General features: G+C 36.5%; 1 protein-coding gene across 2 annotated transcripts; it reads left to right on the top strand.

Annotated features, from left to right (window-relative positions):
• The first annotated feature begins 12,370 nt into the window (after positions 1 to 12,370).
• LOC113753073 (probable prefoldin subunit 5) lies at positions 12,371 to 21,221 on the top strand. Of its 2 annotated transcripts, none has more exons than XM_027297157.1 (4): positions 12,371 to 12,676; positions 12,969 to 13,072; positions 15,357 to 15,434; positions 20,840 to 21,221. In XM_027297157.1, the coding sequence occupies exons 1-4, from the start codon at positions 12,445 to 12,447 to the stop codon at positions 20,921 to 20,923; spliced, it is 498 nt and encodes a 165-aa protein (XP_027152958.1). In that variant the 5' UTR covers positions 12,371 to 12,444; the 3' UTR covers positions 20,924 to 21,221. The 2 variants fall into 2 exon arrangements, with proteins under 2 accessions (XP_027152958.1, XP_027152957.1); XM_027297156.1 differs by lacking the exon at positions 20,840 to 21,221 and adding an exon at positions 20,337 to 20,807.
• The last annotated feature ends 1,452 nt before the right edge of the window (positions 21,222 to 22,673 follow it).

The raw sequence follows: 22,673 nt of genomic DNA, 5'->3' as shown, positions 1-22,673 counted from the left end.
GAGGAGTCAGCTAGTCCCGCGGCGGACTAAACCTTTGCTTCTAGACTACTCTTTTGGAGTGATTTTGACTACTGTACATAGAGAGGATAGGGGATGTGGTAACTCGGTAGTTGAACTGCTTTCTTTTGGCCACTTACACAAGATTTTTACTTGATATGACTGTATGACTGTATCTGTATTTTTTAGGCTCGTACTTGATATTTTTGGTCTTGTTATTCTGTAAACAGCTGCTATGAGCCTTTGAACGTATAATACTTTAACTGTGACTGTGACTTTGATTGTGACTATAACTTTGACCTTGGCATTGACTTTGACTTTGACTTTGACTGTAACTTTGACTTTGTTTCGGCATTGGCGCTTAACTGCTTTGCATTTTCACTCACTTATCGTGACTCCGATTTCACTTTTATTTAGCTTTTGGAAATGAATAAGTATCTGTTATGTATCAACACGTACTTACTCGTTAGTTATTATATTTGGGCCCTAAACCAGTGAGTAAGAATGGGAACTAGACGACAACGTGGTCGAGACCGTGGGTGAGAATCCAGGCAAGTCTAGGACCAAGGAGAGGAACAAGGGTCTGTAGCAAACCAGAACCAGGGACCCCGAGGTGAAGGAGGGGACCAGGTAGCTACGACTATCAATCGAATGACGGATTTACTAGCCCGTTTGGTTAACCAGCAAGGTCAAGTACCTGGTAACCAGCAAAGGGACCATGAAAATAAGGCCCTGAAACGGTTCTAAAAGTTCGATCCTCTTAAATTTCTTAAAGGACCAGATCCCAAAGCTGCCGAGAATTAGTTTGAATGAATGGAAGAATTTTTGCTATTTTGCGTGGTTTTTGCGCGGAGTGAGCTTGGGGTCAAGTGGTGTTCTTGGGCGTAAACTATGAATCAAAACTGTTATAAGCATAAACCCTTTATCAGGGTACTTGGGAGAAATAGATATGTACGTCGGGTAGGAATCTCTAATATGTGTGATTTACTCTTGGGACAGGCCGGCTCGAGTTGTGAATTATCTCATTGTGGATTCTTGTCCTTGAGTACCAAAAAGTGGAGAACACTACTAGAATAAGGGTCTGTATCTTGATTGCACTTGAGATAAGTTTTAATGGCAAAAGTCAAGGCGCGGAGGATTCTAACACTTGACCTAGTTGTTGGACTGATTGAGGGAATAGATCTCGGAAGTTATCATGGACTAATCTAGAAATAGTTTGTTAGGGTTTCTATAGACGGTGGCTAGATTGTAGTGTACGTCGAGAAATTTGCACTGAAGACCTATTTCCTTCTCCTATGACTGTGAAGACTTGATAAGTGTTTATTTAGTATGTGAGGTGGTTTGATTGCAACTATATGGATATTTCTACCCCTCTTGTGATATTCTTTCCTATACTTCCTTGACAACTATACACTAATGTCTATGTCGCGCCCCATTTTTTAATAATAAATAATGAGTTTAGAAAAATGGCTTTTGATTCAATTTTTGATTGGAAAATGAACTTTTGATTTAAAAAGAAATGAAAAACATATGGGTCTAAATGGGACTTGAAAATGAGACGTTTTGACTCAAAATATAGTTTAAAAGGGGTTTTTTGAATGGAAAATGGAGTCGCCACTTGGTATTGAATTGAGGTGTACCAAGTCACCTAAAAATGAATTTTTAAAGAAAAAATAGAAAACCCTTTTTAAACGACTCCAAGTCTACGAAAATCAGAGAAAAAGATTCGGGAGTCACATTTGAAGAAAGGGAAGGCAAGGATAAGAATCCAAGGCACCCTTTCAACCTAGCCAAGGCTAGTTACGTGATTTAGTCAAAAATTTTCTTATTTTAACCTAAAAATTTATCACATTTGGATGTACTATATGAATGCATACCCTAGACTTAGGAGGGTGTCGGGGGGTCAAAATGTATCTTCAAAGCTTGCTTGGTACCAATCACATTAATTGTGATGCCCAATAAAGACTCTTCGAAGAAGTCACAAATAATGGAAGTCATGAGACTCGAAAGAAAGAAAAAGTAAAGAAAATAGTAATATACCGATGTGTATGACCTAAAGGAATGCATCATAATGGGTGCGGGGAACTTATACTCGTGACTTTCAATGTTCCCTTTAATAGAGGGAATACGAGTGTGCTAAGGCTAGAGAAGCCAAACTCGTTCATATCCCATATCCAAGGGGTTTTTCCTAGTCTAATCAAGCAAATGTACTTAGGTCTAATGCTTAGATGAAATGCAGGTCTAATGTCATGTTTTCATACAAAAAGGGGTAAGTAGTATTCATATAAGGGAAAATATGGGGAAGGGATATACGTATAAGGAGGGGTGTCATGCAAAAAATGATAAAAGACCCTAAAAGGTGAAAATTATGCATGAGATGAAGTGGTTTTATCACACAATCATGATCTAACGCTCGATGGGCTCCTAAGGGTCTAGCGTTGGACTAGCCCACGTCTACAATTTCCCACTAGCATTGGACTAGTCCATGTCTATGGATCCTCACTAGCATTGGACTAGTGGGCAATCGGGACAAAGAGCCACAGCTAGCGTTGGACTAGTGTGGTGACGTCACACATTAATTATAATCTCATAAAAACATAATAAAGCGAGTAAACACATAATGTCATATAAACACATAACACATAGGCATGATACCTAGATGCAAGACCCTAAGAAAGCGGTAACACATAGCACGTAAGCATGCAAAACACACATAAGGCAAATAAAGCAAATAAAGCTCTAACTATTACATTCGGGGGAAACCTACTACAATCTAAGGGGGGAGGCGGAAAATGAAATTAAATAAAATAAACCTAACTATTACAACTTGGCATTTAAATGCCTTTCTAATAATCAAAAAATGAACTAAATTAAATATACGAAATTATGACGACTAAAGCGAATAAATAAATAAAATGAAAACATTCGAAAGGCATGCAATTAAGCGCATAAATCACATAGACACATAGGGTCAAATAAAGTTAGAATGAGGAATAGAGTGTACCTCCCTTGCAATGGTAATCAAATGAAGGAAAAATGGCTTCAAAACAATAAAAGGGTCAAGGCACCAATTAAATAGTAAAGTATAAACAAAATCACCAAATCCCTCCCAATTGCGACTTAAATGAAATCAAATAGTGCATAATTTCAAAGAAAGTAAATTATTGATCAAATTTCTAAAATAGAAAAACTACTAAGGACCCAATAGCAACCATTAACCAATCATTCAAGTCCAATTGAAATATTTTGGGAACTTCAAAGGTCCATAAGTAATGAAAAGGTCAAGTAATGGTTCAAATTGCAATTACTTTAGGACCTAATTGCAAAAAATTAGCACTTGATTGGACCCTTGTAGGATTAAGCAAGAAACAAAGGATTAAAGCGTAATTTTTGAAATTTGATTCATGCATGCAATGCAAAGCTTTCGGCCAACTGAAGCAACTTTGCTTGGCCAACTGAAGCAACTTTGCTTGGCCAACTGAAGCAACTTTGCTTCTATCATCTCTGCTGCGAACTCGCAGCTTGTTAACAACCCAGAAAGATGTCCAACGCTATAAACAAAACCCAAGCCTCATCAATTCCTCTACAACCATCACTAACATAAGATTGAACATGCAAACAAAGTGAGGAAATTCAACTTCGTGGGCTGTTACAGGACGAAATCAAAGCAGCAACACATGACAAAGAAATGCAGCTTTCTTTCATTCAAACAAGAATTCCAAACTCTCATCTTAACAGCATACCAATGATAAAAGACTTCATGGGCTAGATTAAGGCAATAAAAATGATCCAAAGCACAGAGCAGTAGGAGGCATCCGAGACTTCATACATCAGAAAAAAAAAACTATAAGCCCCAGTAGCTTCATAATGCAACTGAACGTAAAATTGCAGCAGAGGCGAAATGACACTCACGGCAAGCATGCCCACAGCCCACTATCATGACAACTGAACACCAAAGGGAGTACCAACTTCAAACAACCAAGCACCTCAGTATGAACCCAACATGCTTTCTACTTTTCCCCATAAAACTTTAGATGTTAACACACCAAGATCAGAAGGAAAACCATGCGGCCTTAGCAAATTTCTGAAGCTTATCTGATATTTTAATGTTTAGCAGTCTCACGCGACAGCAACAAGTTTTAACAGCAACAAGGATTCAATCATTCTTCAACTGTCAAAATTTAAAACTTTGGAACATCAGAGATCACCAAAAAGAACCCACGGACCACATCTATTTGATCTTGGGGGAGGAAAATGCGAAGCTGATGGGTTTTTAGGTTTCCAAAATTTTTACCATACCAGCTCAAAACACGACCCACGCATAGCCACAAGACTTGACCTTTTTACTCACAAATGAAGAAACAAACTCTTGGTGAACATGAAACAAAAGGGGCGGAAGAGTAGACAACAAAAACAGTGAATTTCCCATAAGCAAAGTCACGAAAACACATGCTTTGAAAATTTAAAGATGTCTGTGTTTTGAAGAAATACTGGAATTTAAAGGAGAAAAACAACTTACAGTACTCGTGCTTTCTTGATGAAGATCCGCAACTACTGGTGGCGTGAGGGTTAGCAATTCCAGTGGCTCTCCTTGCTCTGCCGCCGCAGACACCCCCTCGGTCTTCCTTGCTTCCCAGACTTTTATCCCTTCATGGCTGGTTCATCGGCCGTCCCTTCTCTCTACCTGTTGCCCATTCTTTTCCTCCTTCTTTCTGCACAGCTGAAACCCTTCTAGCTTAGCTTTTCTTCAGCCGTCATCAGATTCTTCCCTCTCAAGCCCTTTTTCCGTTCCTCCTTTCTCACTCCCTCGGCTCTCAACTCTCTTTTACCATCATCAGATCCTCTATAGCCGTCCCCCTCTCAACTGTCTACCTCTCTCAAAACCTAACCTTTTCTCTCAGTCATCCTCTTATCACTCTCTATGCTCCTGCCGTCAGTCCTTCTCTTTGTTTTCACTCTCCCGCCGTCACTCTTATGCTCTCCTTTCAAGAATCCTAGCCGCCGTTTCCTAGTTTTCCTCTACCCTTTTCTTAATCAGCCGCCTCCCAGAAATTTCTCTCCCGCTGTTCCCCCCTTTCTGCTTCTGCTGGTCTTTTTCTTTTATCGGAATCCCTAGGTCCCTAAAACCCTCACCTCAAAGGTGAGGATGAAGGGTAGATTATTACCAAAGATCTGAGCCATTGGATGGCATTTTTTGGATAAGGTTGGGATCAAAGAAACCGCTGCAAATTTCTGTTCTTTTCCGTTTCATGCTTCTGCCTTGAAATGAAATATTGAGAAGGAGCTTGGATCAAGTGCGGCATGGTGCATGAGCTCTCTTCTTCTCTCTTTTTTTTTTTTTTTAACAAAATAAATAAATTGAATCTAAAAATTTAAAGAGTATTTTTTTGTGAGCAATTTTCTTTTTTTTCGAAAAATCTTAATGCGTAAATATCTTAAAATAAAATTAATAGACAAATAAGAAAAAATAAAAATGAATAAAATTAACAAATAAAACTAAATTAAAAGATTTGATGTCCAAAATGCTAAAAATGTCTAAGATGAAATTATGAGATAAATTAAAACAAAATAATAAATAAATAAATAAAAGAGTAAAAATTTGGTGCCTACAGTCTAAGTATGGACTTGACTCGATTATTATCGTGATGAGATCGTGAGTTTTAGAATTATGCATGGCGATTTGAGAAAAGAATTGGATTCTATACCTGTATGCAAGAGCTTGAGATAGGATGTGGAACTTTCGACATACAAAGTACGCTTTAGGGATTCGTTATGTATGAAAATGGCAATGGTACTCCTTGTGCGAAGACTCCAGATTAGGAATAAGTAACATAGTATTTTGAAGTATTGTCCCACTTGTGTTTTACTTTCTCGTCTATCTCATTTAAGAATAGTTAAGTTTAATTCCTCGTGCTTAGATTGAAAATGAATGAACTTAAAAATTATATGATTAGAGCTTCCATGAAGCCAATCGTAATTGGAGTTGCCTGGCAAGCTATCATTGAATCAAGTGAGTCGGCAAGGTGACAAATGCGACTGATCTGTGTAAGAAAATAGAGATTATTCGAAAGGAAGTAGAGTTTCAAAAGAGATTAACTGAGCACAGGTAAGGACGGAGGAAACAAGAATACCTGGAGAAAATTAAACTATTGTACTAGAATATAGAATTGAAAAAGAAATAAGAAGGGATTCCAGAAGGGGTATGCAATAAGTTTGAATTAGTGCTTTTGCCTAGTCTAATAGCATTTCAAGACATCCTTTGTCAAGTTAGCCATTAGTGAGATCTTGCCTGAAATAGTTGTGATCATTGGACTGTGCGTAGTGAAATTTTATGTAGTAAGTTGTATTCCCGTTAGGAACAGTGGACTTGGTACCTGCTGTTTTAATAAGTGCTATTAAATATTGGTGGTTGGGCAGTATTGAATCCCTGTCCATGAGTCTATCCCTATATTTTAGTCTTTAAGTTAAGTGAAAATTTTTCGTTTGTCATTCGAAAAGAAGAAATTATTCAATGAACAGTGTATGGATTTAAGAGCTAGTAAGAATGGTAACCAAGTTTTAACTCTTCTTTTATCGAGATTAAAGTTTGTGTCATTTCTTACCTTTGATATCTTCACTGACTTTAGTTAGCATGATGTTTTAGCCATTGCACTATTATGATTTTCCCTCTAGATAGATTTTGGTAGTGGCATGAGTGGAGAGATTTTGCAAGAAAAGCATTAAGCTTCCATTTTTCTTGAAGGTGCAAGGCAATTTTGGCAATAAACTTTCCTCTGCTTCCAATATATGCAAACTAGTGGATTAGGGTTCAATTTCGCTAGTTTCATGAGAAAGTTTCATGGTTTGAAGCTATGTTGTGAAATTTTCAGTTTTGTGGTAATTTTCTGCCCACACATGATGCTTAAGTGTTGGCCATGGTTCGGTAGCTTTGCTATATGAAATATCTAGCTTTTAGATACTAGTTTGACTAGCCTAAAGAAACGTCCAGCTTGTGATTAGGAATTTCAGCTTAGGGTTTCATTTTCTAACTTGAGTAGGTGACGGTTATATGCTTGATTTAGTGACTTGTTGGCTTGATATGTATATGCTTGAGTTGAAGCTGTTTCATGGGAAGAATAAAGCCTTGAATTGGCTGAAAAAAAAATTAAAATTAGTAAACACAAAGGAAGTGCCGCTGAAAATTTTTCCACAAGGAACCTTGGAAAGTTTTAGGAAATCTGTTATATCCTGCTGTAGAAAAAGTCAAAATTGAGTTTCGCTTGTTATGTTTGAAACCAAATTCAGAGTACTATTAACCGTAAAATTTCAGCATTTTTCTGAAATCCCATGAATAACTCTGATTTTTCAAAATTGACTGAAATTGCATACTTGTTCTATCTTTTACTAGATGTAGCAGTAATTTTAGGTTGGAATTTGACTTACTTGTGGATAGGATCTTACTATGGTATCTTCTAGAAAGTTGTAACAATTTGAATCTGTTTTCCAATGGTATAAAGTTTATAAATTTTGGACTTAAGAATCTAGAGATATGATTTTCAAATGAGATCACGCAAAACTGGAAAATTTCTATTTTCCTGGGGTTGTTCCTACTTACATTTCCAACTTTAGGATTGGAGTTGGTAAACTATTTTGAAGTTGGTTTATGAGTGGAATCGAGGCTTAAATGAAAGGAAAATGAGTTTTTCAAATCATTTTAGGTCAAATAATTTACAACTCTGTATTTTGAACGTCTTCTCTACTTTCTTCAAAATGTTTGACTATAAGTGATAATCTTCTACTCTAAATGACTTTTGCAACATTGATTGGTAAGTACATGACGATTACTCCTCGATTGGAACAAGCAAGTATTATATTTTGAGAGATTATACGAGTATAAAACTTGTAAATCGATGCATGTACTGAATAAAGTTTGAAACCTCAATTCCTACATAATATAGCTTTGTATTGCTTGTTTTTTATTTAAGCATGTGAGCACATGACTCGAGAGAGTTAAAAAGGACATTTACGCAAAATATCCTGAACTATTCAGTAATCAAGGCAAGAATTTCGAGGATTAAATTCTTTAAGGGGGAGAGAGTGTGAGAACCCTCACTTTAAAATATAATTTTCCTAAACTACATGCCTTGTCCTAAGATTTAAATCACTCATTATATGCCCTAACATTGTATTTTACATGTGTTACAACAATTCCCTTGTATTGACCCTCACTTTAAAACACAATTTTTTCTTATTTACATGGCTAATTCTAAGACTTAGACCACTTATAATATGTCCTTGCATTATATTTCCTATGTGTCATAACAGTTTTCATGCATTACATTTCATTTCTTTTACTTCAATTAAAAATAATTTTCTTGAAATAGTTACATTATTCCTCCACTTACATTTTTTCAAGTGGCTTATATTTGTGGTAGGGACATTATATGAGAGATTAGAGGTGTTAATTAGGTATTGGTACATTTGAAAGGGTTAAAACATCATTAGTCAAAGGATTAAGAGAAGTTGTGGACAAGAAGTGGGCTATGTGGCAAAACCCTAGCCAAGTATTTTGTTTGACCAAGGGTTAGAAGACAATTTAAATCAAATTTGGCCTTTTCTTTTCTTATTATGGCCAGCCACCTTGAAGCTTAGAGTGGAAGAGAGAGACTTCATTTTTTCCTTGCTTTTAACCCTAGTTTATCATGATCAAAAACCAAAAGAGAAAGATCTAGAACTAGTGAGAAACTTTCCTCCAAAATTGGTGCTTGATTCAAGCTTGAAATTTTCATTTTGGTGGGTTGACTTGGTGGTTCAAGCATCTTAGAAAAGAGGTAAGTACACTTTAAAAGGTAATTTTATGGTGTTTTAACATGTGCCTTAAGCTTTTGGGCAAACTACAAGTTGATTTGGCTGAATTTGAGGTTGATCTCTTGGATTAAAACAAGTAGTAGTTGAGTTGGGTTAGCATACCTACCAAGTGTTTGATGAAATGTTTGCATGAGTTGGGTTTAGCATACCTACCAAGCGTTTGATGAAACGTTTGCATGAGTTGGGTTAGCATGCCTACCAAGTGTTTGATGAAATGTTTGTATGAGCTGGGTTGCATGCCTACCAAGTGTTTGATGAAATGTTTGCACTTTGTTCATGGTTGGTTATGAAGTATTAACATGTTTTAAACCTCTTTTGAGTGAGATATAACACTTGGAATGTGGTTTAAGTGAAAATCATGCAAGGATGAAGGTTGAACAAATATGGAAAAAGTGTGGACTGTTTTAGGGTTCCTTTCATTATTTGATTGTTATGGTTCCCTTAATCATATTTATGTGTTACACCTTGAACTCCTATGGTCCTAGGTGACTTGACTTCTTGTACATGAACATTTGGGGACTGATTTGGGTGAATTTGGATCAAAACCAATGAAGTTAGCACCTAGAACTAGAGTAGTTTGGAATAAGGTCAAGGCTGATCCAGGGTTGAAAAAATAGCCATCTTGTCTGAGCCACTGATTTCGATAGGAGATGAACCATGGTGCGACCTTGGTACTATTGGAAATCCCTTCGAGTCTAGTTTCCAACGCCACTGACGGCAGCTAATTTTGACTTTTCTACAGTAAGTTATAACCATTTTACTGAGACTGCCTGGGCAAGACTGTTCAACCCGTGAAGAAACTCTTAAACTCAAATGAAACTTTTCTTTTGGCCAATTTCCTTGTACTTGTTAAACTTGTTTTCTCATGAGATTTTACTGTATTTTGGGCCAACTTTACATGATGAATTGTATGATTTTGACCACTCACTTGGTCTCTTAATGAGCCTACAATTGAGTGGCAAATGAACCTAATTTGTTAACGATTTCACTCGTTGCCCTAGGATTGGAAAACAAAGGTGGTCGTAATTGAGATACTTGACGTTTGACTACTGCATTGCTTGACAGGTGAGTGTTCCACTACCTGCTACCTATTATGTGAAATATCAGAATATCTGAAATACTTGATTTATGACTGTTGGAGCCAAGTACGGTGTTGATAAAATGGAGGCAAGCGTGTACTTTATCACACTCGACCTCCCTTGTTTTCCAATAAGGCTCTGTATACTGTTATTATGAGTTGTGATTTCTCTATATATGACTGTGTTTGAGTTGTTTGGGTGATATCCCATCAACTACTGCTACTGTTTGGATACCCAACCTCATAGGTGAATCGGTTGTATCGAGCCAGCAAGGGTTTGGTCGAGAAGGCCGATAAACCTTGGGGACTGATGTTTGGAGGTCCCTGGTGACGTATAGCCGTTGTGCTTGCTTGTTGTGTTGCCAGCACCACCAGTGGTAACCGATGAAACTTACATAATCTAGCCAAAGTTAAAGATTTTCACATGCCTCTAGCATTCCAAAATAAAGCTTTAATCATTGGGAAGGAATTAAAGAAAAAGCTGAAGGACACAAAGCCATCATCTTATGTGATTTTTTGCTAACCACAGGCTGCCAATCATCAAACTTTTTAACACCATCTAAACGTCTATACAGTCTTCCATCGACTCTAGGGGTGGCTTACGAGTCGACAAATTCATATAAGCAGCCAAATTCTTTTCCAACACTACAATATCCAAATTCGTCCAATTCGAATCACAACTATCATCTAGGAAGGAATAAGTTAAAATTTGATTAGCCACATTCTCTATAATTTTTAGCAGCCACTAAAATAGTTTCATCCACCAAACCCTTAAGCGTTGAAGACCCTACTACACAAGTCGAGGAATTTGTTTGTAGTGAAGTAGAAAGAGGAAAGCTGACAATGTTGGCAACTATTGAAAGTTCGGAAACTCAAACAACCACTGTTGAACTCCTGAAGAGGGAATAACAACCCTACCCCAACGAATCCTTTTCTAAAGTAATAACTGCTGAATCAAATTGAACTGGGACAAGGGACTTATCTCCTAATGACGCAAACAACACCAGTAGGCTCGTCGAATTCACAAGACTAGTTGAAACTTGACCTTCTGAGATCGATGCCATAATATGAGAGATCTCCTATGTAGAACCAACTTCAACAATCGAAGGTGTGACATGTTCGGGACTTGCAACGGACAAAGCCCTTGCATCTGAAGAAGCAATAGGTTGTATGTCAACACCAAAACCGACAGTAGGATTTGCCACACCACTATCGGTTGGAATAGCTGACCTTGTCGCACCATTGACCTCCACTCCCAACAATACAAGAGTTTGTTTCTGTCAAAACTCCTTGTTTTTTTCCTATCTTGCCTTCCTTTTGATTCAATTTGTTCCCCCCAAATCCCGGAGTTTTGAAACTTTCAACTTCAGATGCTTAATTCGGCAGCCATCTTATTCGTGACCTTGACGAAAATAATAAGTACAGTACTTAGGCAAATCTTTCGGCTCTAATAGTTGCCAAAAACCCTCTGATTCACCAGTTGCAACTTCAACCCAAACACAGCTAGGGAGTGGCTTTAGGAGATCAATCTCCAGACACACCCTAACCACACTAGGTTGAGACAAAGAAATTGTTGTAGTATCCTTGAACAACAGCCAACCCAAACAAGAAACTATATGAAACAAACACTCTTTCTTGAAATAATGAACAAGCAATTTAGGCAACGAAAACCACACAAGAACAATAGATGGTTTCGTGTCAACATGAAAAGATGTAGTCCATTTAAACACCTCATAGGATAACTAAAAACGTATCATATATTTCTCCCCCATATGCGATGAAAATCATGCTCACTTTTTAATTGAATCAACACATGTCAATTGTCTAAGAGACCAACAGAGAAAGCATCTTTTAAATCTAGAGTTGTGAAAAACTTACGAATTTCTTCCATCAGCAGAAATCCCTTTGAGAGCTTCCCTCCCAAGGATAATTGAATCAGTAGAAGAGAAAACCACGGCAGGTTCCCCCCCTAGTTGTTTTATGAAGCTCCATTGGTGAATGTTGTTTTGGATGAAATAATGACAAAAAAGATTTATTATGAAAAGTTGGATAAGTAGAGGAAGATGGTTGACCTCCAGTTGACGGCTGAAGGGCAGCTGAAGCAGCCATGGAAGAGTGCCTGGGAAAACCCTAGTTACGTAGAAAGAAGAGAGAGGTCCTTTTGATGGTAAATATGTAATTTGATTAATTATTTAATAAAATACAAAGAAGTGGGACATAAACCTTGAATTACAAACCCATTTTTCAATTAATTTTTTTATTTTCTTAACTATCATTTTATTTCACATACATCACATCTAATCATTATTTCAAAAAATATTTCAAATATCTCTGATCCCTAGACATTGACATCTGTCATAGGATTAAGTGATAGCAAGTAAAAAGTTTGGGGTGAATAAAGAACTAGATATAGCTTAAGGGCATCAATTGTAATCAACCCAAGCAGGACTGCACACAAAAAGGGCAGCAAAGTCAGAATTGGGGTACAAAAGGTCAGCAATACCAGCAGAAAGAAAAGGAAAATGTCGTCGTCGAAGGGGATCGGAAGCGGAGGAGGCGTCGGAGGGCCAAAAACCACCGCACCGGTGGCGACGGAGTTAGATAAGTTAAGCGTGGAGCAGTTAAGAGCCGTAAAAGAACAGGCCGATCTCGAAGTCAATCTTCTCCAAGACAGCCTTAACAACATCCGCACTGCCACTGCTCGTCTCGACATCGCCTCAAATGCTCTGAATGACCTCTCCCTCCGGCCCCAAGGTCCCATTCCAGCTCTGCTAGCTTCTTTTCCTTTTTGCTTTTTTGTTTTTCGTTATTATTAATTGTTTTTTTCTTCAGAAATTTCAATGCAATTAGAGCACTTTTTGAAAATTTTCAAGCTGCTTTGTTGCCGTAATTAACCAATTTTGAGCGAATTGTTGAGTTTCAGTACATCGATTGGTTCATTTAGTTGTTGGCAAGTTTTTGTTTTTGATATATTTAATTCCAAGTTTATTTTTTCCACTTTTTTGAATGAGATATTATTGGTCTTCATGCATTAGTTAATTTTTAGGGAAGAAAATGCTGGTGCCTTTGACGGCATCGCTTTATGTTCCGGGAACACTGGATGATGCTGACAAGGTGCTTGTGGACGTTGGCACTGGATATTTCATTGAGGTTAGAGCAAACGTTCCTTTTTTCTTTTTGTCTTTTGTCTTTTTCCCTTTATTAATCACTTTATCAGTAGCTTACGAGACTTGTGTGGAATGACATGATTATTGAAGTGTAGTAAGATGTAAGGCATTTTTCATAGATTTAATGTGATTGATCGCTTGAGATATAATTGGTATTTAAGATGCATAGTTCAGAGGAATGAATATAACTTCCTTTGCCATTGATTCGATTCCAAGTTTTTCTTTGATCTTTTAAGAATGGACCATTGTAAAAAGCGTGAAGCACCATGTCTTTTGTTGATTAACAACAGTCTTTAAGGCCTAATACAGTGACACCTCTTTATCATAGGTTTCACATGAGAACACCAAGCTTGTATGAACTAGAATTAACTTCATCTTTCCTGAAGTTAGGAAAAACAGTTAGGTAGGGAAAAGTGGTTGGGAATCACAATCTGAAGTTTTACACATTTGGTGCCTCATCATGCGTCAATTTTCTAATATAAACTGCTGGTGATATTTCATTCTTCCATTTAAATGGGAACCTCTATGTGTATGTATATATATATTTTTTTTGGGGATGGGGGGGATGAGAGAGAGAGAGAGAGAGAGTTCTAATCAATTGTGTCTAAACCTGCCTGAGGGCTTTACCACAAAGCAGAGATTACTTTGACTAGATTACTGTCCATTAATATCTTAATTGAGTAATTGATGATATGTTGTAAGGTATACATTAGTTGATATATGCCGTAATAGCTTCAAGTTTGTGAGTTAAGATTTATGACAATGATTGTATGGCTTTATCTCCACTATTGTAAAATGTGATTAACTTGCAAGTGAGAGGACCCGAGGTTTGTAAAATATCAGTTGTAAATCCAGTCTTTATGTAATACATTTGGGTTTCATGTTTTGTTAATATTTCTGTGACTTTCTTCGATAATAATGTTTGTTGAATTGGTACCTATGTTTTCCCCTAAAATGTTGCACATAACTTTTATTACTAGTAGGAGTATCACTCCTTTGAAGTGCATTAATATGGTCTGTTGCAGAAATAACGTGTCATTTGCTTTGGCTTCATGGACTTGGTTAAGTTATCCATCCTGTTGTATTAGTAGAAATTATGATGTGCATTTGCTACATTAATTGGATCTAAATCTAAATTAAATGTCATTGTTCATCCTGTCATTTTTGCTTCATCTAGCTGTTAATTTAGTTTGCTTGTGCATGGTTCTTGTTTGAGTGGTGTATATATCTTATAGGATGTATGCAAATTCATGCCCATTAATCGGCTGATGTGAATTTTACAAGAGTAAGAACTGCTAGTCTGAATTAGGTTATTAACTGACAAAAGGAAGAGGCCATAATTTAAGTTGTACTCTTATTCAGATTTTTTGGAAAGTTTTTCTGAAGTATCTGGAAGGCAAAATAGGAAAGAAATATAAGCACCTGCTTATCAAACAAGAGAAGAGGGACTATTCAATTGAATTTTTTAAGCATTTCTGTTCAAGTGTTAAATCGGTACATAATATCTAGCTTTTCCTAAAGGATATGCTTCTTGGTTCTGATTCCAAAATTTTTACTCATAACCTTAGGTTTCCTCCTATTCTTACTCTCTTTAATCCTAGCATTTTGGTCCTTATTCATTGATATTATTATTATTATAATTGTTTTGTGTAGCTGCAATTAACAACAGCTTAATGTTGTAAAGATACCTCAATATTTAATCTTTTTTTTTTTCAGAAGTCTTTTGCTCATGAAAGTCACATGAGCCTAAACAACCTAGAAAAACACCTGTAAGCTCAATTTGTTCCTAGTGACACTGTTCCTAGAGCTGAATTTTAACAATTTTGCGTCATCTTACCTCTTCCACCTGTCACTGGAAAGAAACAATTTCAGATAAATTAAGAAACTGACATTCCTTTGTTGGCACCTTTAAATAGGCAATGGTAGTGAGGAAGCCTTTTCATTATCTAATGACTAGTTCAAGGAGAAAAAATATGAGAAGAACAGAATAGGAGATAGTCCATTTTTATTTTTGATTGCCAGAATTATGTGAAACTATTTGATATCTGACAATTTCAAACTACATGTGATAACAATAAAATTGCTTTATGTAGAAGTTGTCTAAAAAGTGCTGATGTTTCAACTTCATGATACTGTTCACCATTTCATCTGCTGAGTTTTACATGTTTTCATTTGTCATGAAGAGTAATTTTGTTGTGTGCTAGTCTGCTTTGCTTCTAGTTGAGTAGTTCGAACGTGTAATTCAGTTTTTGGTTTTCTTGAATTAGAAAACAATGGTGGAAGGAAAAGATTATTGTGAGCGAAAGATTAACTTGCTAAAGTCCAACTATGATCAGCTTCTTGAGGTATGACCATTGTTTCCCCAAAATTTTGAAACTGCCTTGGGTTTACTTGTCCTGGTTACAACAGTATTTTTGCTTCCCCCTAACCTTTTCTTCCCCCTTAATTTGTATTTGTTATATGATGTCTTGAATCTAGTTAGAATGGTAATATGGTAGCAAGATTTTCCTTTTTTGTCTTTGCATTTAAATTTTCTGCATGGGATGATGCAAAACTTGAGCTACCTTTCTCTCTTTTTCTGAGTTGAAACTTACACAAATTTCATCTTTAGTCTTCATTTCTATAAAATTAAAAGGTTCTTGTGACTTATTTCTTGGTTGAGTAGAACAAAAGGATCATGAGTTATGCATTAGTTTGGTGAAACAAATGCCCAAGTGGATGAAGGTTTTTTTGTTCAGTTGGTTCATAAAAGATAAGGACAAAGGTGAATTATATGTTTATACTCAACTACTTCCCATCTGTCTTACCTGGACTTTGCACTTTGCTGTGAAGTAGGGGTACTGGTATGCAATCAGGACAAGATATGGTCAAATATTATTTGGTACTTTGACTTTTGATTTTGACACAATCTTTAGCAAATGCTGGGGAAAAGAGATTGGAGAACTTGGCAAAACTAATAACAATCAGATGAAGTGGAGTCTGACTAGACGCCTATTTGTTTAAGATTTATTTGCTATAATGAGTCAGGTGAGAGTGGATGAGGATTGCCTAATCTTATTTGATTGAAGACGTGTTTTATACAATTGTTGTTAATTCAAAGAACTTATTCGTCTCCGGAGGAAATTAACAAAGTCTTTGTAAAACAACTAGTGGAGTATTTATGAGAAAATACACCTAAAAGAGAGACTACAACAAAGACAATATATCTCCAATAAATTGTCTCATTTAGCATATCCCCTTGGCTGTATGCAAATCTGAGCTGGTTTTGTCGTATTCTGATTCTAGAAAACACTCACCCATACCCAATTCCCTGTAACGTAGCTCGCTAGAATTCAAGTTCTAACTACTAATGTAAAAGTTCAAAGTTTTTGCTGCTGAGAACCACCTGTACACTTCTAGCAATCTATGCAGCTGTTCTTAGATTGTGAATGTAATGTTAATCTGGTTCTTGTAACTTGCTGGAACAGGAACAAAGTAAGGGGAAATTGAGTAAAAGGAATCCTATGACACATATGGTTACTCTGGAACCACATCTACTGAAACTAAAATATGGAATCACTCCTTTAATATTGTTTCATACACAAACTGAAACTAAGGCCCTGTTTGATAACCTAGTTCAGCACTTAAAACTTAATTGGTTCAGATCTTAATATATTCAGACCGTTTGACAACGAAAAATTGAACATCTGAATTAATTAAGTGGCATTAAATTTCCTAGGCAAAACTTGCTCCCAAAATTAAGTAATAAGCTATTCACTTATCACTAAATGTGATATACACTCAAATGTATTAGATTTAATATTTAACAATTCAATAACTTAATGGATTCAGACTTCAGATTTTAGATTTCAAACTTCAGTTTTGTCAAACGCATCCTAAATAATATCGGGGGTGGGGAAGACCCCAAATGTAGATTAGGGGCTAGACTGACTACAGCAAGAGCACGCAAACGTGAACCAGTTTCTGGCACGGATAGCATGAAGAAATGTAATTAACATTTATTGGACTATGTCCTAAAATAAGATATGTACATTACATCTACCACTAGTTGACATTGCCTCAGTATGTAGTAGTTTCCCGGGCACATCAGATTAACCATTTAATTTAAAAAGCTTTACTGATAAATGTTTGACTAGAAGAAGCTCAGTCATTCAAGTTACTAACTAGTCTTACATGGATTGAAGTGGTGAAAATGTAAAAGTCCTAATCTGCCAGCCTTGGTTCAGGGTGAAAACTCTTTACGTTTGTACTAAAGAGCTTCAATTTATTGAAATTCCAAATAAGGCTGCAAGGGTTCTGCCACTTTTGCCTGATGTAGATCAAAGCATCACAGGCATTCATTTCATTCATTGTATGATCCAGGTCCCTAGATAAAATATCTGCCTTTTATTGTATTGCCATGTTATTTATATGTGGGTTCAGTGTGTTTCTCATTACTAGACAATGGATTTCATATGATTAACTTACACAATGTTATGTGTCATACCTTGTGTGATGTAGTGGTAACACTTCAGATGAGAAAAGCTGAGTCAATATTTTGGTTATGAGATTTTTCTCACTTGGTGCTCACTTTTGCAGATTTGAGACCTAAATAGACCTAAATATTCTTTAAATTTTGCTTTGAGTTTTTATGTATCCTCTACTTGTTTTGGCTTGAAATGGATGGTGCTTTGACAATACCAGCATCATAACGGCTTTAATAGATTATGCTCTGACCTGCTGCAATGTTGCCTTCATACTTTTTGTGAACAATGTGGCGTTTTCCTTTTTGAGCAGCATCAGAGCGAAGAGTTCATCTAACCGTGCAGGTAGTGATTCTGATATAGGACAGTAGGGGAAAGCCTAAGATCATAACAACCCAAAATATTTTAGAAAATTTAACAGGTTTAAAAAGTTCTTAGTGCCATCTTGCTTCTTTGCTCTAATATGTATGATGAAGTGGTGTTAAATTTTTTGCTGAATTTTAAGTGACTCGAAAGGTCTTGAAGTTAACAAAAAACTTCTGAGACTTTTGAAGGGAAGTACCTGGGAGATTTCCAGGAAACTACCAGTATACATGTGAGCACGGTATGATATATCTTATACATGTTTGTATCCATATGGAGGTTTAGACGTGTGTTTTTTGTACTTGTACACATATGGATATATCTGTATCCACTCAGACACAGACCCACACATATGTAACCATATCTTGGTTTCACCTATCAGAGCTCTTAAAGTACTGGTAACACTTAGTACAGGATAAAGTTTGTTCACGTAACTAATATTCAATTTGATTTGGTAAGCATCCAAAGCAAATCTAATTTTTTCAAGTTAGGCCTGATAAATCTGGGAACTGCAAATGCGTCAACTAATTGTGGTGACTACTTTACTGTATTATTTGCACTTACCAAGAAATGTGTGATTTCTGTATCCCATTTTTACAATGACTGAAGAAGAAAAGAAATGTCAAATGCTTGTCATGTATTTTAGTTATCTATTTGAAAAGGCCTGTTCTCAGAACGGTAATGTTAAGAATCATCAGTGAAATGAAAGAATATTGGGTAGTTACCTTTGCCTTCTTGTGAGCATGGTCCAACTTCGGACCAAGAGTAACTTATTACTGTTTAGAATAATAAAGCATAATTGTTACGGTATTTGTTGAAGTTAACAATATTTTGAATGGATTCAAATGGCAAATATGCCCTTTCTAAAAACTTTAAAAGCTGGGTTCATACTTCAGTGACATTGTGAATCACTTAAATGGGTGAAAATGAAACTTAAGGCCTTGCTTTCTTAAATGATGAGAACTTGCTTCAGTTGCTGGAAGGGAAAAAATTCTTGGACAAGCCTGAGATGCGAAAGTAGACTGCAAAAAAAATTCTATGTTAACTGCTGATGCATGAAAGTAGACTGCAAAACACTACTGACTTCTCCTATGCTAGCATAGAAATGTAGATTAGAAGCAATTTCAAAGCAGCTTCTTATACATTGAAAAGCTGCCTTTGGAAACATGGATATGAGATGTGAACAGTACAAGGGGCCAAGGATGATAGTCTCTAGAAAATGGGATATGATCTATCTTTTTTCGTTAAGAACGTATAAGTCATGTAGAAAGCAGTGAAGGTATACAACCCAAATAACTAAAAGGGACCATTCCATCTAGAAGTACCATTAGCTTGATTGGAAATAGGATTTGGTAGATCAAGGAAACATCAATAAACAAATGTTGGTGTAATTTCAAACCATATGTATGGATAATTATATAAATGTTAAGCACCTGATATGTTCTTACGTATCTGTTTATACATCTGTATTAGATATGCATATACCAAGATGATATTGACAAATGTCTTCAGCTTTTATTATATTGATTCTGGTATGCAGCCATCTTATGCCAATAGCAAGATGTGTGTGTGAAAGATCCTTACAATTAATTTATGTTCATTGTGATACCTGTTACTTCGTCGTAGAAATGAATTATTTGACAAAGGAACTCGTAGTCTCTTAAATTTTGCACATTGACTATCAAAAAGTCCTACATTTGATGTTCGGTTCATGCCAGCTGTTGCTTTTGAACTGCAAGGTCAAATAGCTGCAATGTGTGTCTGACACTCTTGGAAGACTACTGTTTTGCAAACTCATATCCAACATGTTGGATATCTTTTCATTTTGGTGATTGATAGGGACCCCTGACCCCCTATGGCAGGAATGTCAGTGAAAATTATAGTTGATCAGCTTCAACTTTGTTGAGGAAACATTGGAAAAATTATGGCAACTAACCGTATTGTGCCTACAACAAAGTAAATGAAATGGAGATAGGCATATTTGCGAATTAGATATTTTGTTTGGTTTTAGTTTGGTTGAAATATATTCTGGTACCAATTCAATCTTTGGCTATGTTCATTTAGAGATTAGGATCAAGTCTATTGGTCTCAAAGCTGACTATAGTTGAAACTGCTGTGATGTAAGGTGCTTCATGTAACATGCATGACATCAAAAAGTGTCTGATTCTGTCAAGCTAAAGGAACTTTATCTTGGTTGGAGATTTTGTTTGGCCTTAGTTTGGGTGAATTTTTGTTCTGGTAATGAGTATGGTTCCCATCTTTAACCATTTCTCTTTAGAGCTTAGGATCAAGTCTGTTGGTTTGCAAGCTGCCTATGATTGAGAATGTTTTATGTAAGGTGCTTCCTGTGACATGCATGAAATCAAAATGCAACTGATCCTGTCGAGCTAAAGGAACTTTATGCTCTTACAACTTTTGCAGACATTTTACTCCTGGCTACTACTGCAGCAAAATAGTCTCAGGATACTGATCCTGTTACGACTGGGGGAAAAAGAGTGTCCCCAGGCAAAGGCATTTCTGTGTGCTCCTAGCCATGCATTTGAGGCCTTTGTCATGCATTTGAGGCCTTTGTTTTATATAGTTCACACTGCCATAGTAGAAATCATTTCTAAGAGTATGCTACGAGTTGCTCTATCCTCAACTTTAACAAAGGACTGTGGTTGCATAGTGTTATGCCTGTTGATTGACATTTAGTTCAAAACTTTGAAAGGCACTCAGTCTGTAAATGGTAATATATGAACCTAATGAGAAAGAAGATATTAATAATGTTTGAACTTGATGCCCTGGTTTTAAAAGTCTGCAACAGGGCAAAACGTTTCAACAGTTGACACTGATGTGTCATTGTTGTAATCTTTTTTAATCTTCCCAGGCATTGGATACTTTATTTTCTACATGCATTTTATTGCTGTGTGTTTGGTCTGCAGGTGGCTACTAAGAAGAAAAGTATAGCTGATGAGGTTGGAATCGTCTTACAAGCCAAGTTGAGGCAACTCACGCCATCACAATAGGAAATTATCGACTTTTGTAATATCCATTCAGACTGTGCTTCATAAACCTTTATGTTGACTTGCTAACTTCATAAACTAGATTAGGTTTTCCTCATTCAATTGGCGGAATGGGCTTGTGCAGAGTTAGTTGAAAAGCATATCTTAGTGCAAGCCATTGTTGAGATTGAAGTGAGTGGAGTTAAAAGCTGACATTTTAGCGGAACATAAAAAATATCTAAAGTTTATTGTATTTAACTTTAATATTAGTGTTATTACTGCTATTCTTTTGGTTGTTTTCAAGTTAAAATAACTTTGTCAACAGAAGGTGCACAAAGGGATTCATTGATATCAGAGTTGAAGTTTGGTTGCGGTGTCAAATTGTTTTTTGTTCTGTTACGAATGAAAGTAATTATACTTTTTTTTTTCCTGCAATGTTAGATTTTTGTATTAATTGGCAAAAGATGTACACTTATATAAGCAAAGGCTCGAGGGATTCTATACAAAAGTGTTAGACACACTGAGGATTGATCCATTCCTCATCTTGAAGTATGCCTAAAACATAGTTACTAATCACTTCACATCTAGAGTCTAAGCTCCTATCTAAACAAAAGGAGCATTTTTGAAATAAGGACCTGAGGTCGTTAATATCATCTATCAAAGTAGCCATTTGGATGTCCTTAGCTATCCTTTCTGTTATCATCTTCAGTAGCTGGGAGTTGGGGATGAGGACTATAATTTCCTTCCATTGCTGTTGTCTAGCCTTTATAATGGCCATTTTCACAGCTTCTGTAGTAGACTGCATCTGATTCCCTATTTTCCTATCAATAAGTGCCGATGCAGCCACCAACTGATTGTTGAAATTAGATGCGATAAACCCCATGCCAACTCTGTTGGATTGTTCTTGCACTTTAGTTGATATTCTGATCTGAATTTCGTTCCTTCCTGCCTCTTCTGGATCTACTTCCACTTCAGCTCTTTCAGCATCCTCAAGGGTCATTCTCTGCTTGCTCTGGTCAGCTGCTTGTTCTTGCCATTCCTATTGAGCCTTTTGGACTATTTTCCAAGGGTGCCTTTGTTTGGCATTGAACTTCCATTCATTTCTCCTTTTCCAAAGTTGCCAGAGGATGTTCACAGTGAGCTCTATATGCTCCTTTCCATTTGTCCTGTTTGTAGCTTCCAAAATAGCAGTCCACCAAACTTGAAAATTCCCTGTCTGTTCCTTTAATCCATCCCATTGTAATGGAGCCATTTTCCACACCTCTTGCGCTTTGCTGCATTGGAAAAACATGTGTTTAATTGACTCTTCCTATTCTCCACAACAATCACAGATTGGATCACCCTTAAGTGTTCTTTTAAACACTAGGTCGTTAACTGGTAGCAGGTCATGTAGGCACTTCCAAATGTAATGTTTTATCTTGCTCTTAACGTTTAGCCTCCACATCCACTTCCATTGCTTTTCATAGGAACTTGCTATACTAGTTTCTGCCTCATTCTCTCTTCTTCCTTTTTGTTGAGTTGTTCCTCTGCACAGTACCTTGTATCCTGAGTTGACCGTGTATATGCCATTACCACTATGTACCCAGTAATTGCTATCATCATTTCCTGAGATACTAATAGAAATCTCCAGAATTTTCTCTGCATCCTTCCGATTAAAGGTCCTAAATACTAGTGGTTTTCTCCATCTATATCCACTGATCAGTTCCTCAACTCTTTTGATGTTGCAATTCAGAGGCATCACAGAGGTGACTTTGCCATCCTTATTTCCGGGAAT

This window comes from Coffea eugenioides, chromosome 11 (genome assembly GCF_003713205.1).
Source record: "Coffea eugenioides isolate CCC68of chromosome 11, Ceug_1.0, whole genome shotgun sequence".
Classification (NCBI taxonomy): domain Eukaryota; kingdom Viridiplantae; phylum Streptophyta; class Magnoliopsida; order Gentianales; family Rubiaceae; genus Coffea; species Coffea eugenioides.
The sequence above is the reverse complement of the archived record's forward strand: the minus strand, read 5'-3'. Positions and strand labels throughout refer to the sequence as shown.

Bases quoted from the DNA above. Each gene is read 5' to 3' on its own strand.
- LOC113753073 (XM_027297156.1), top strand. From the start codon at position 12,445: ATGTCGTCGTCGAAGGGGATCGGAAGCGGAGGAGGCGTCGGAGGGCCA. The intron at 12,677-12,968 runs GTCCCATTCCAG...GTTAATTTTTAG, and splicing joins CCTCTCCCTCCGGCCCCAAG to GGAAGAAAATGCTGGTGCCT. The intron at 15,435-20,336 runs GTATGACCATTG...CAACTTTTGCAG, and splicing joins ACTATGATCAGCTTCTTGAG to ACATTTTACTCCTGGCTACT.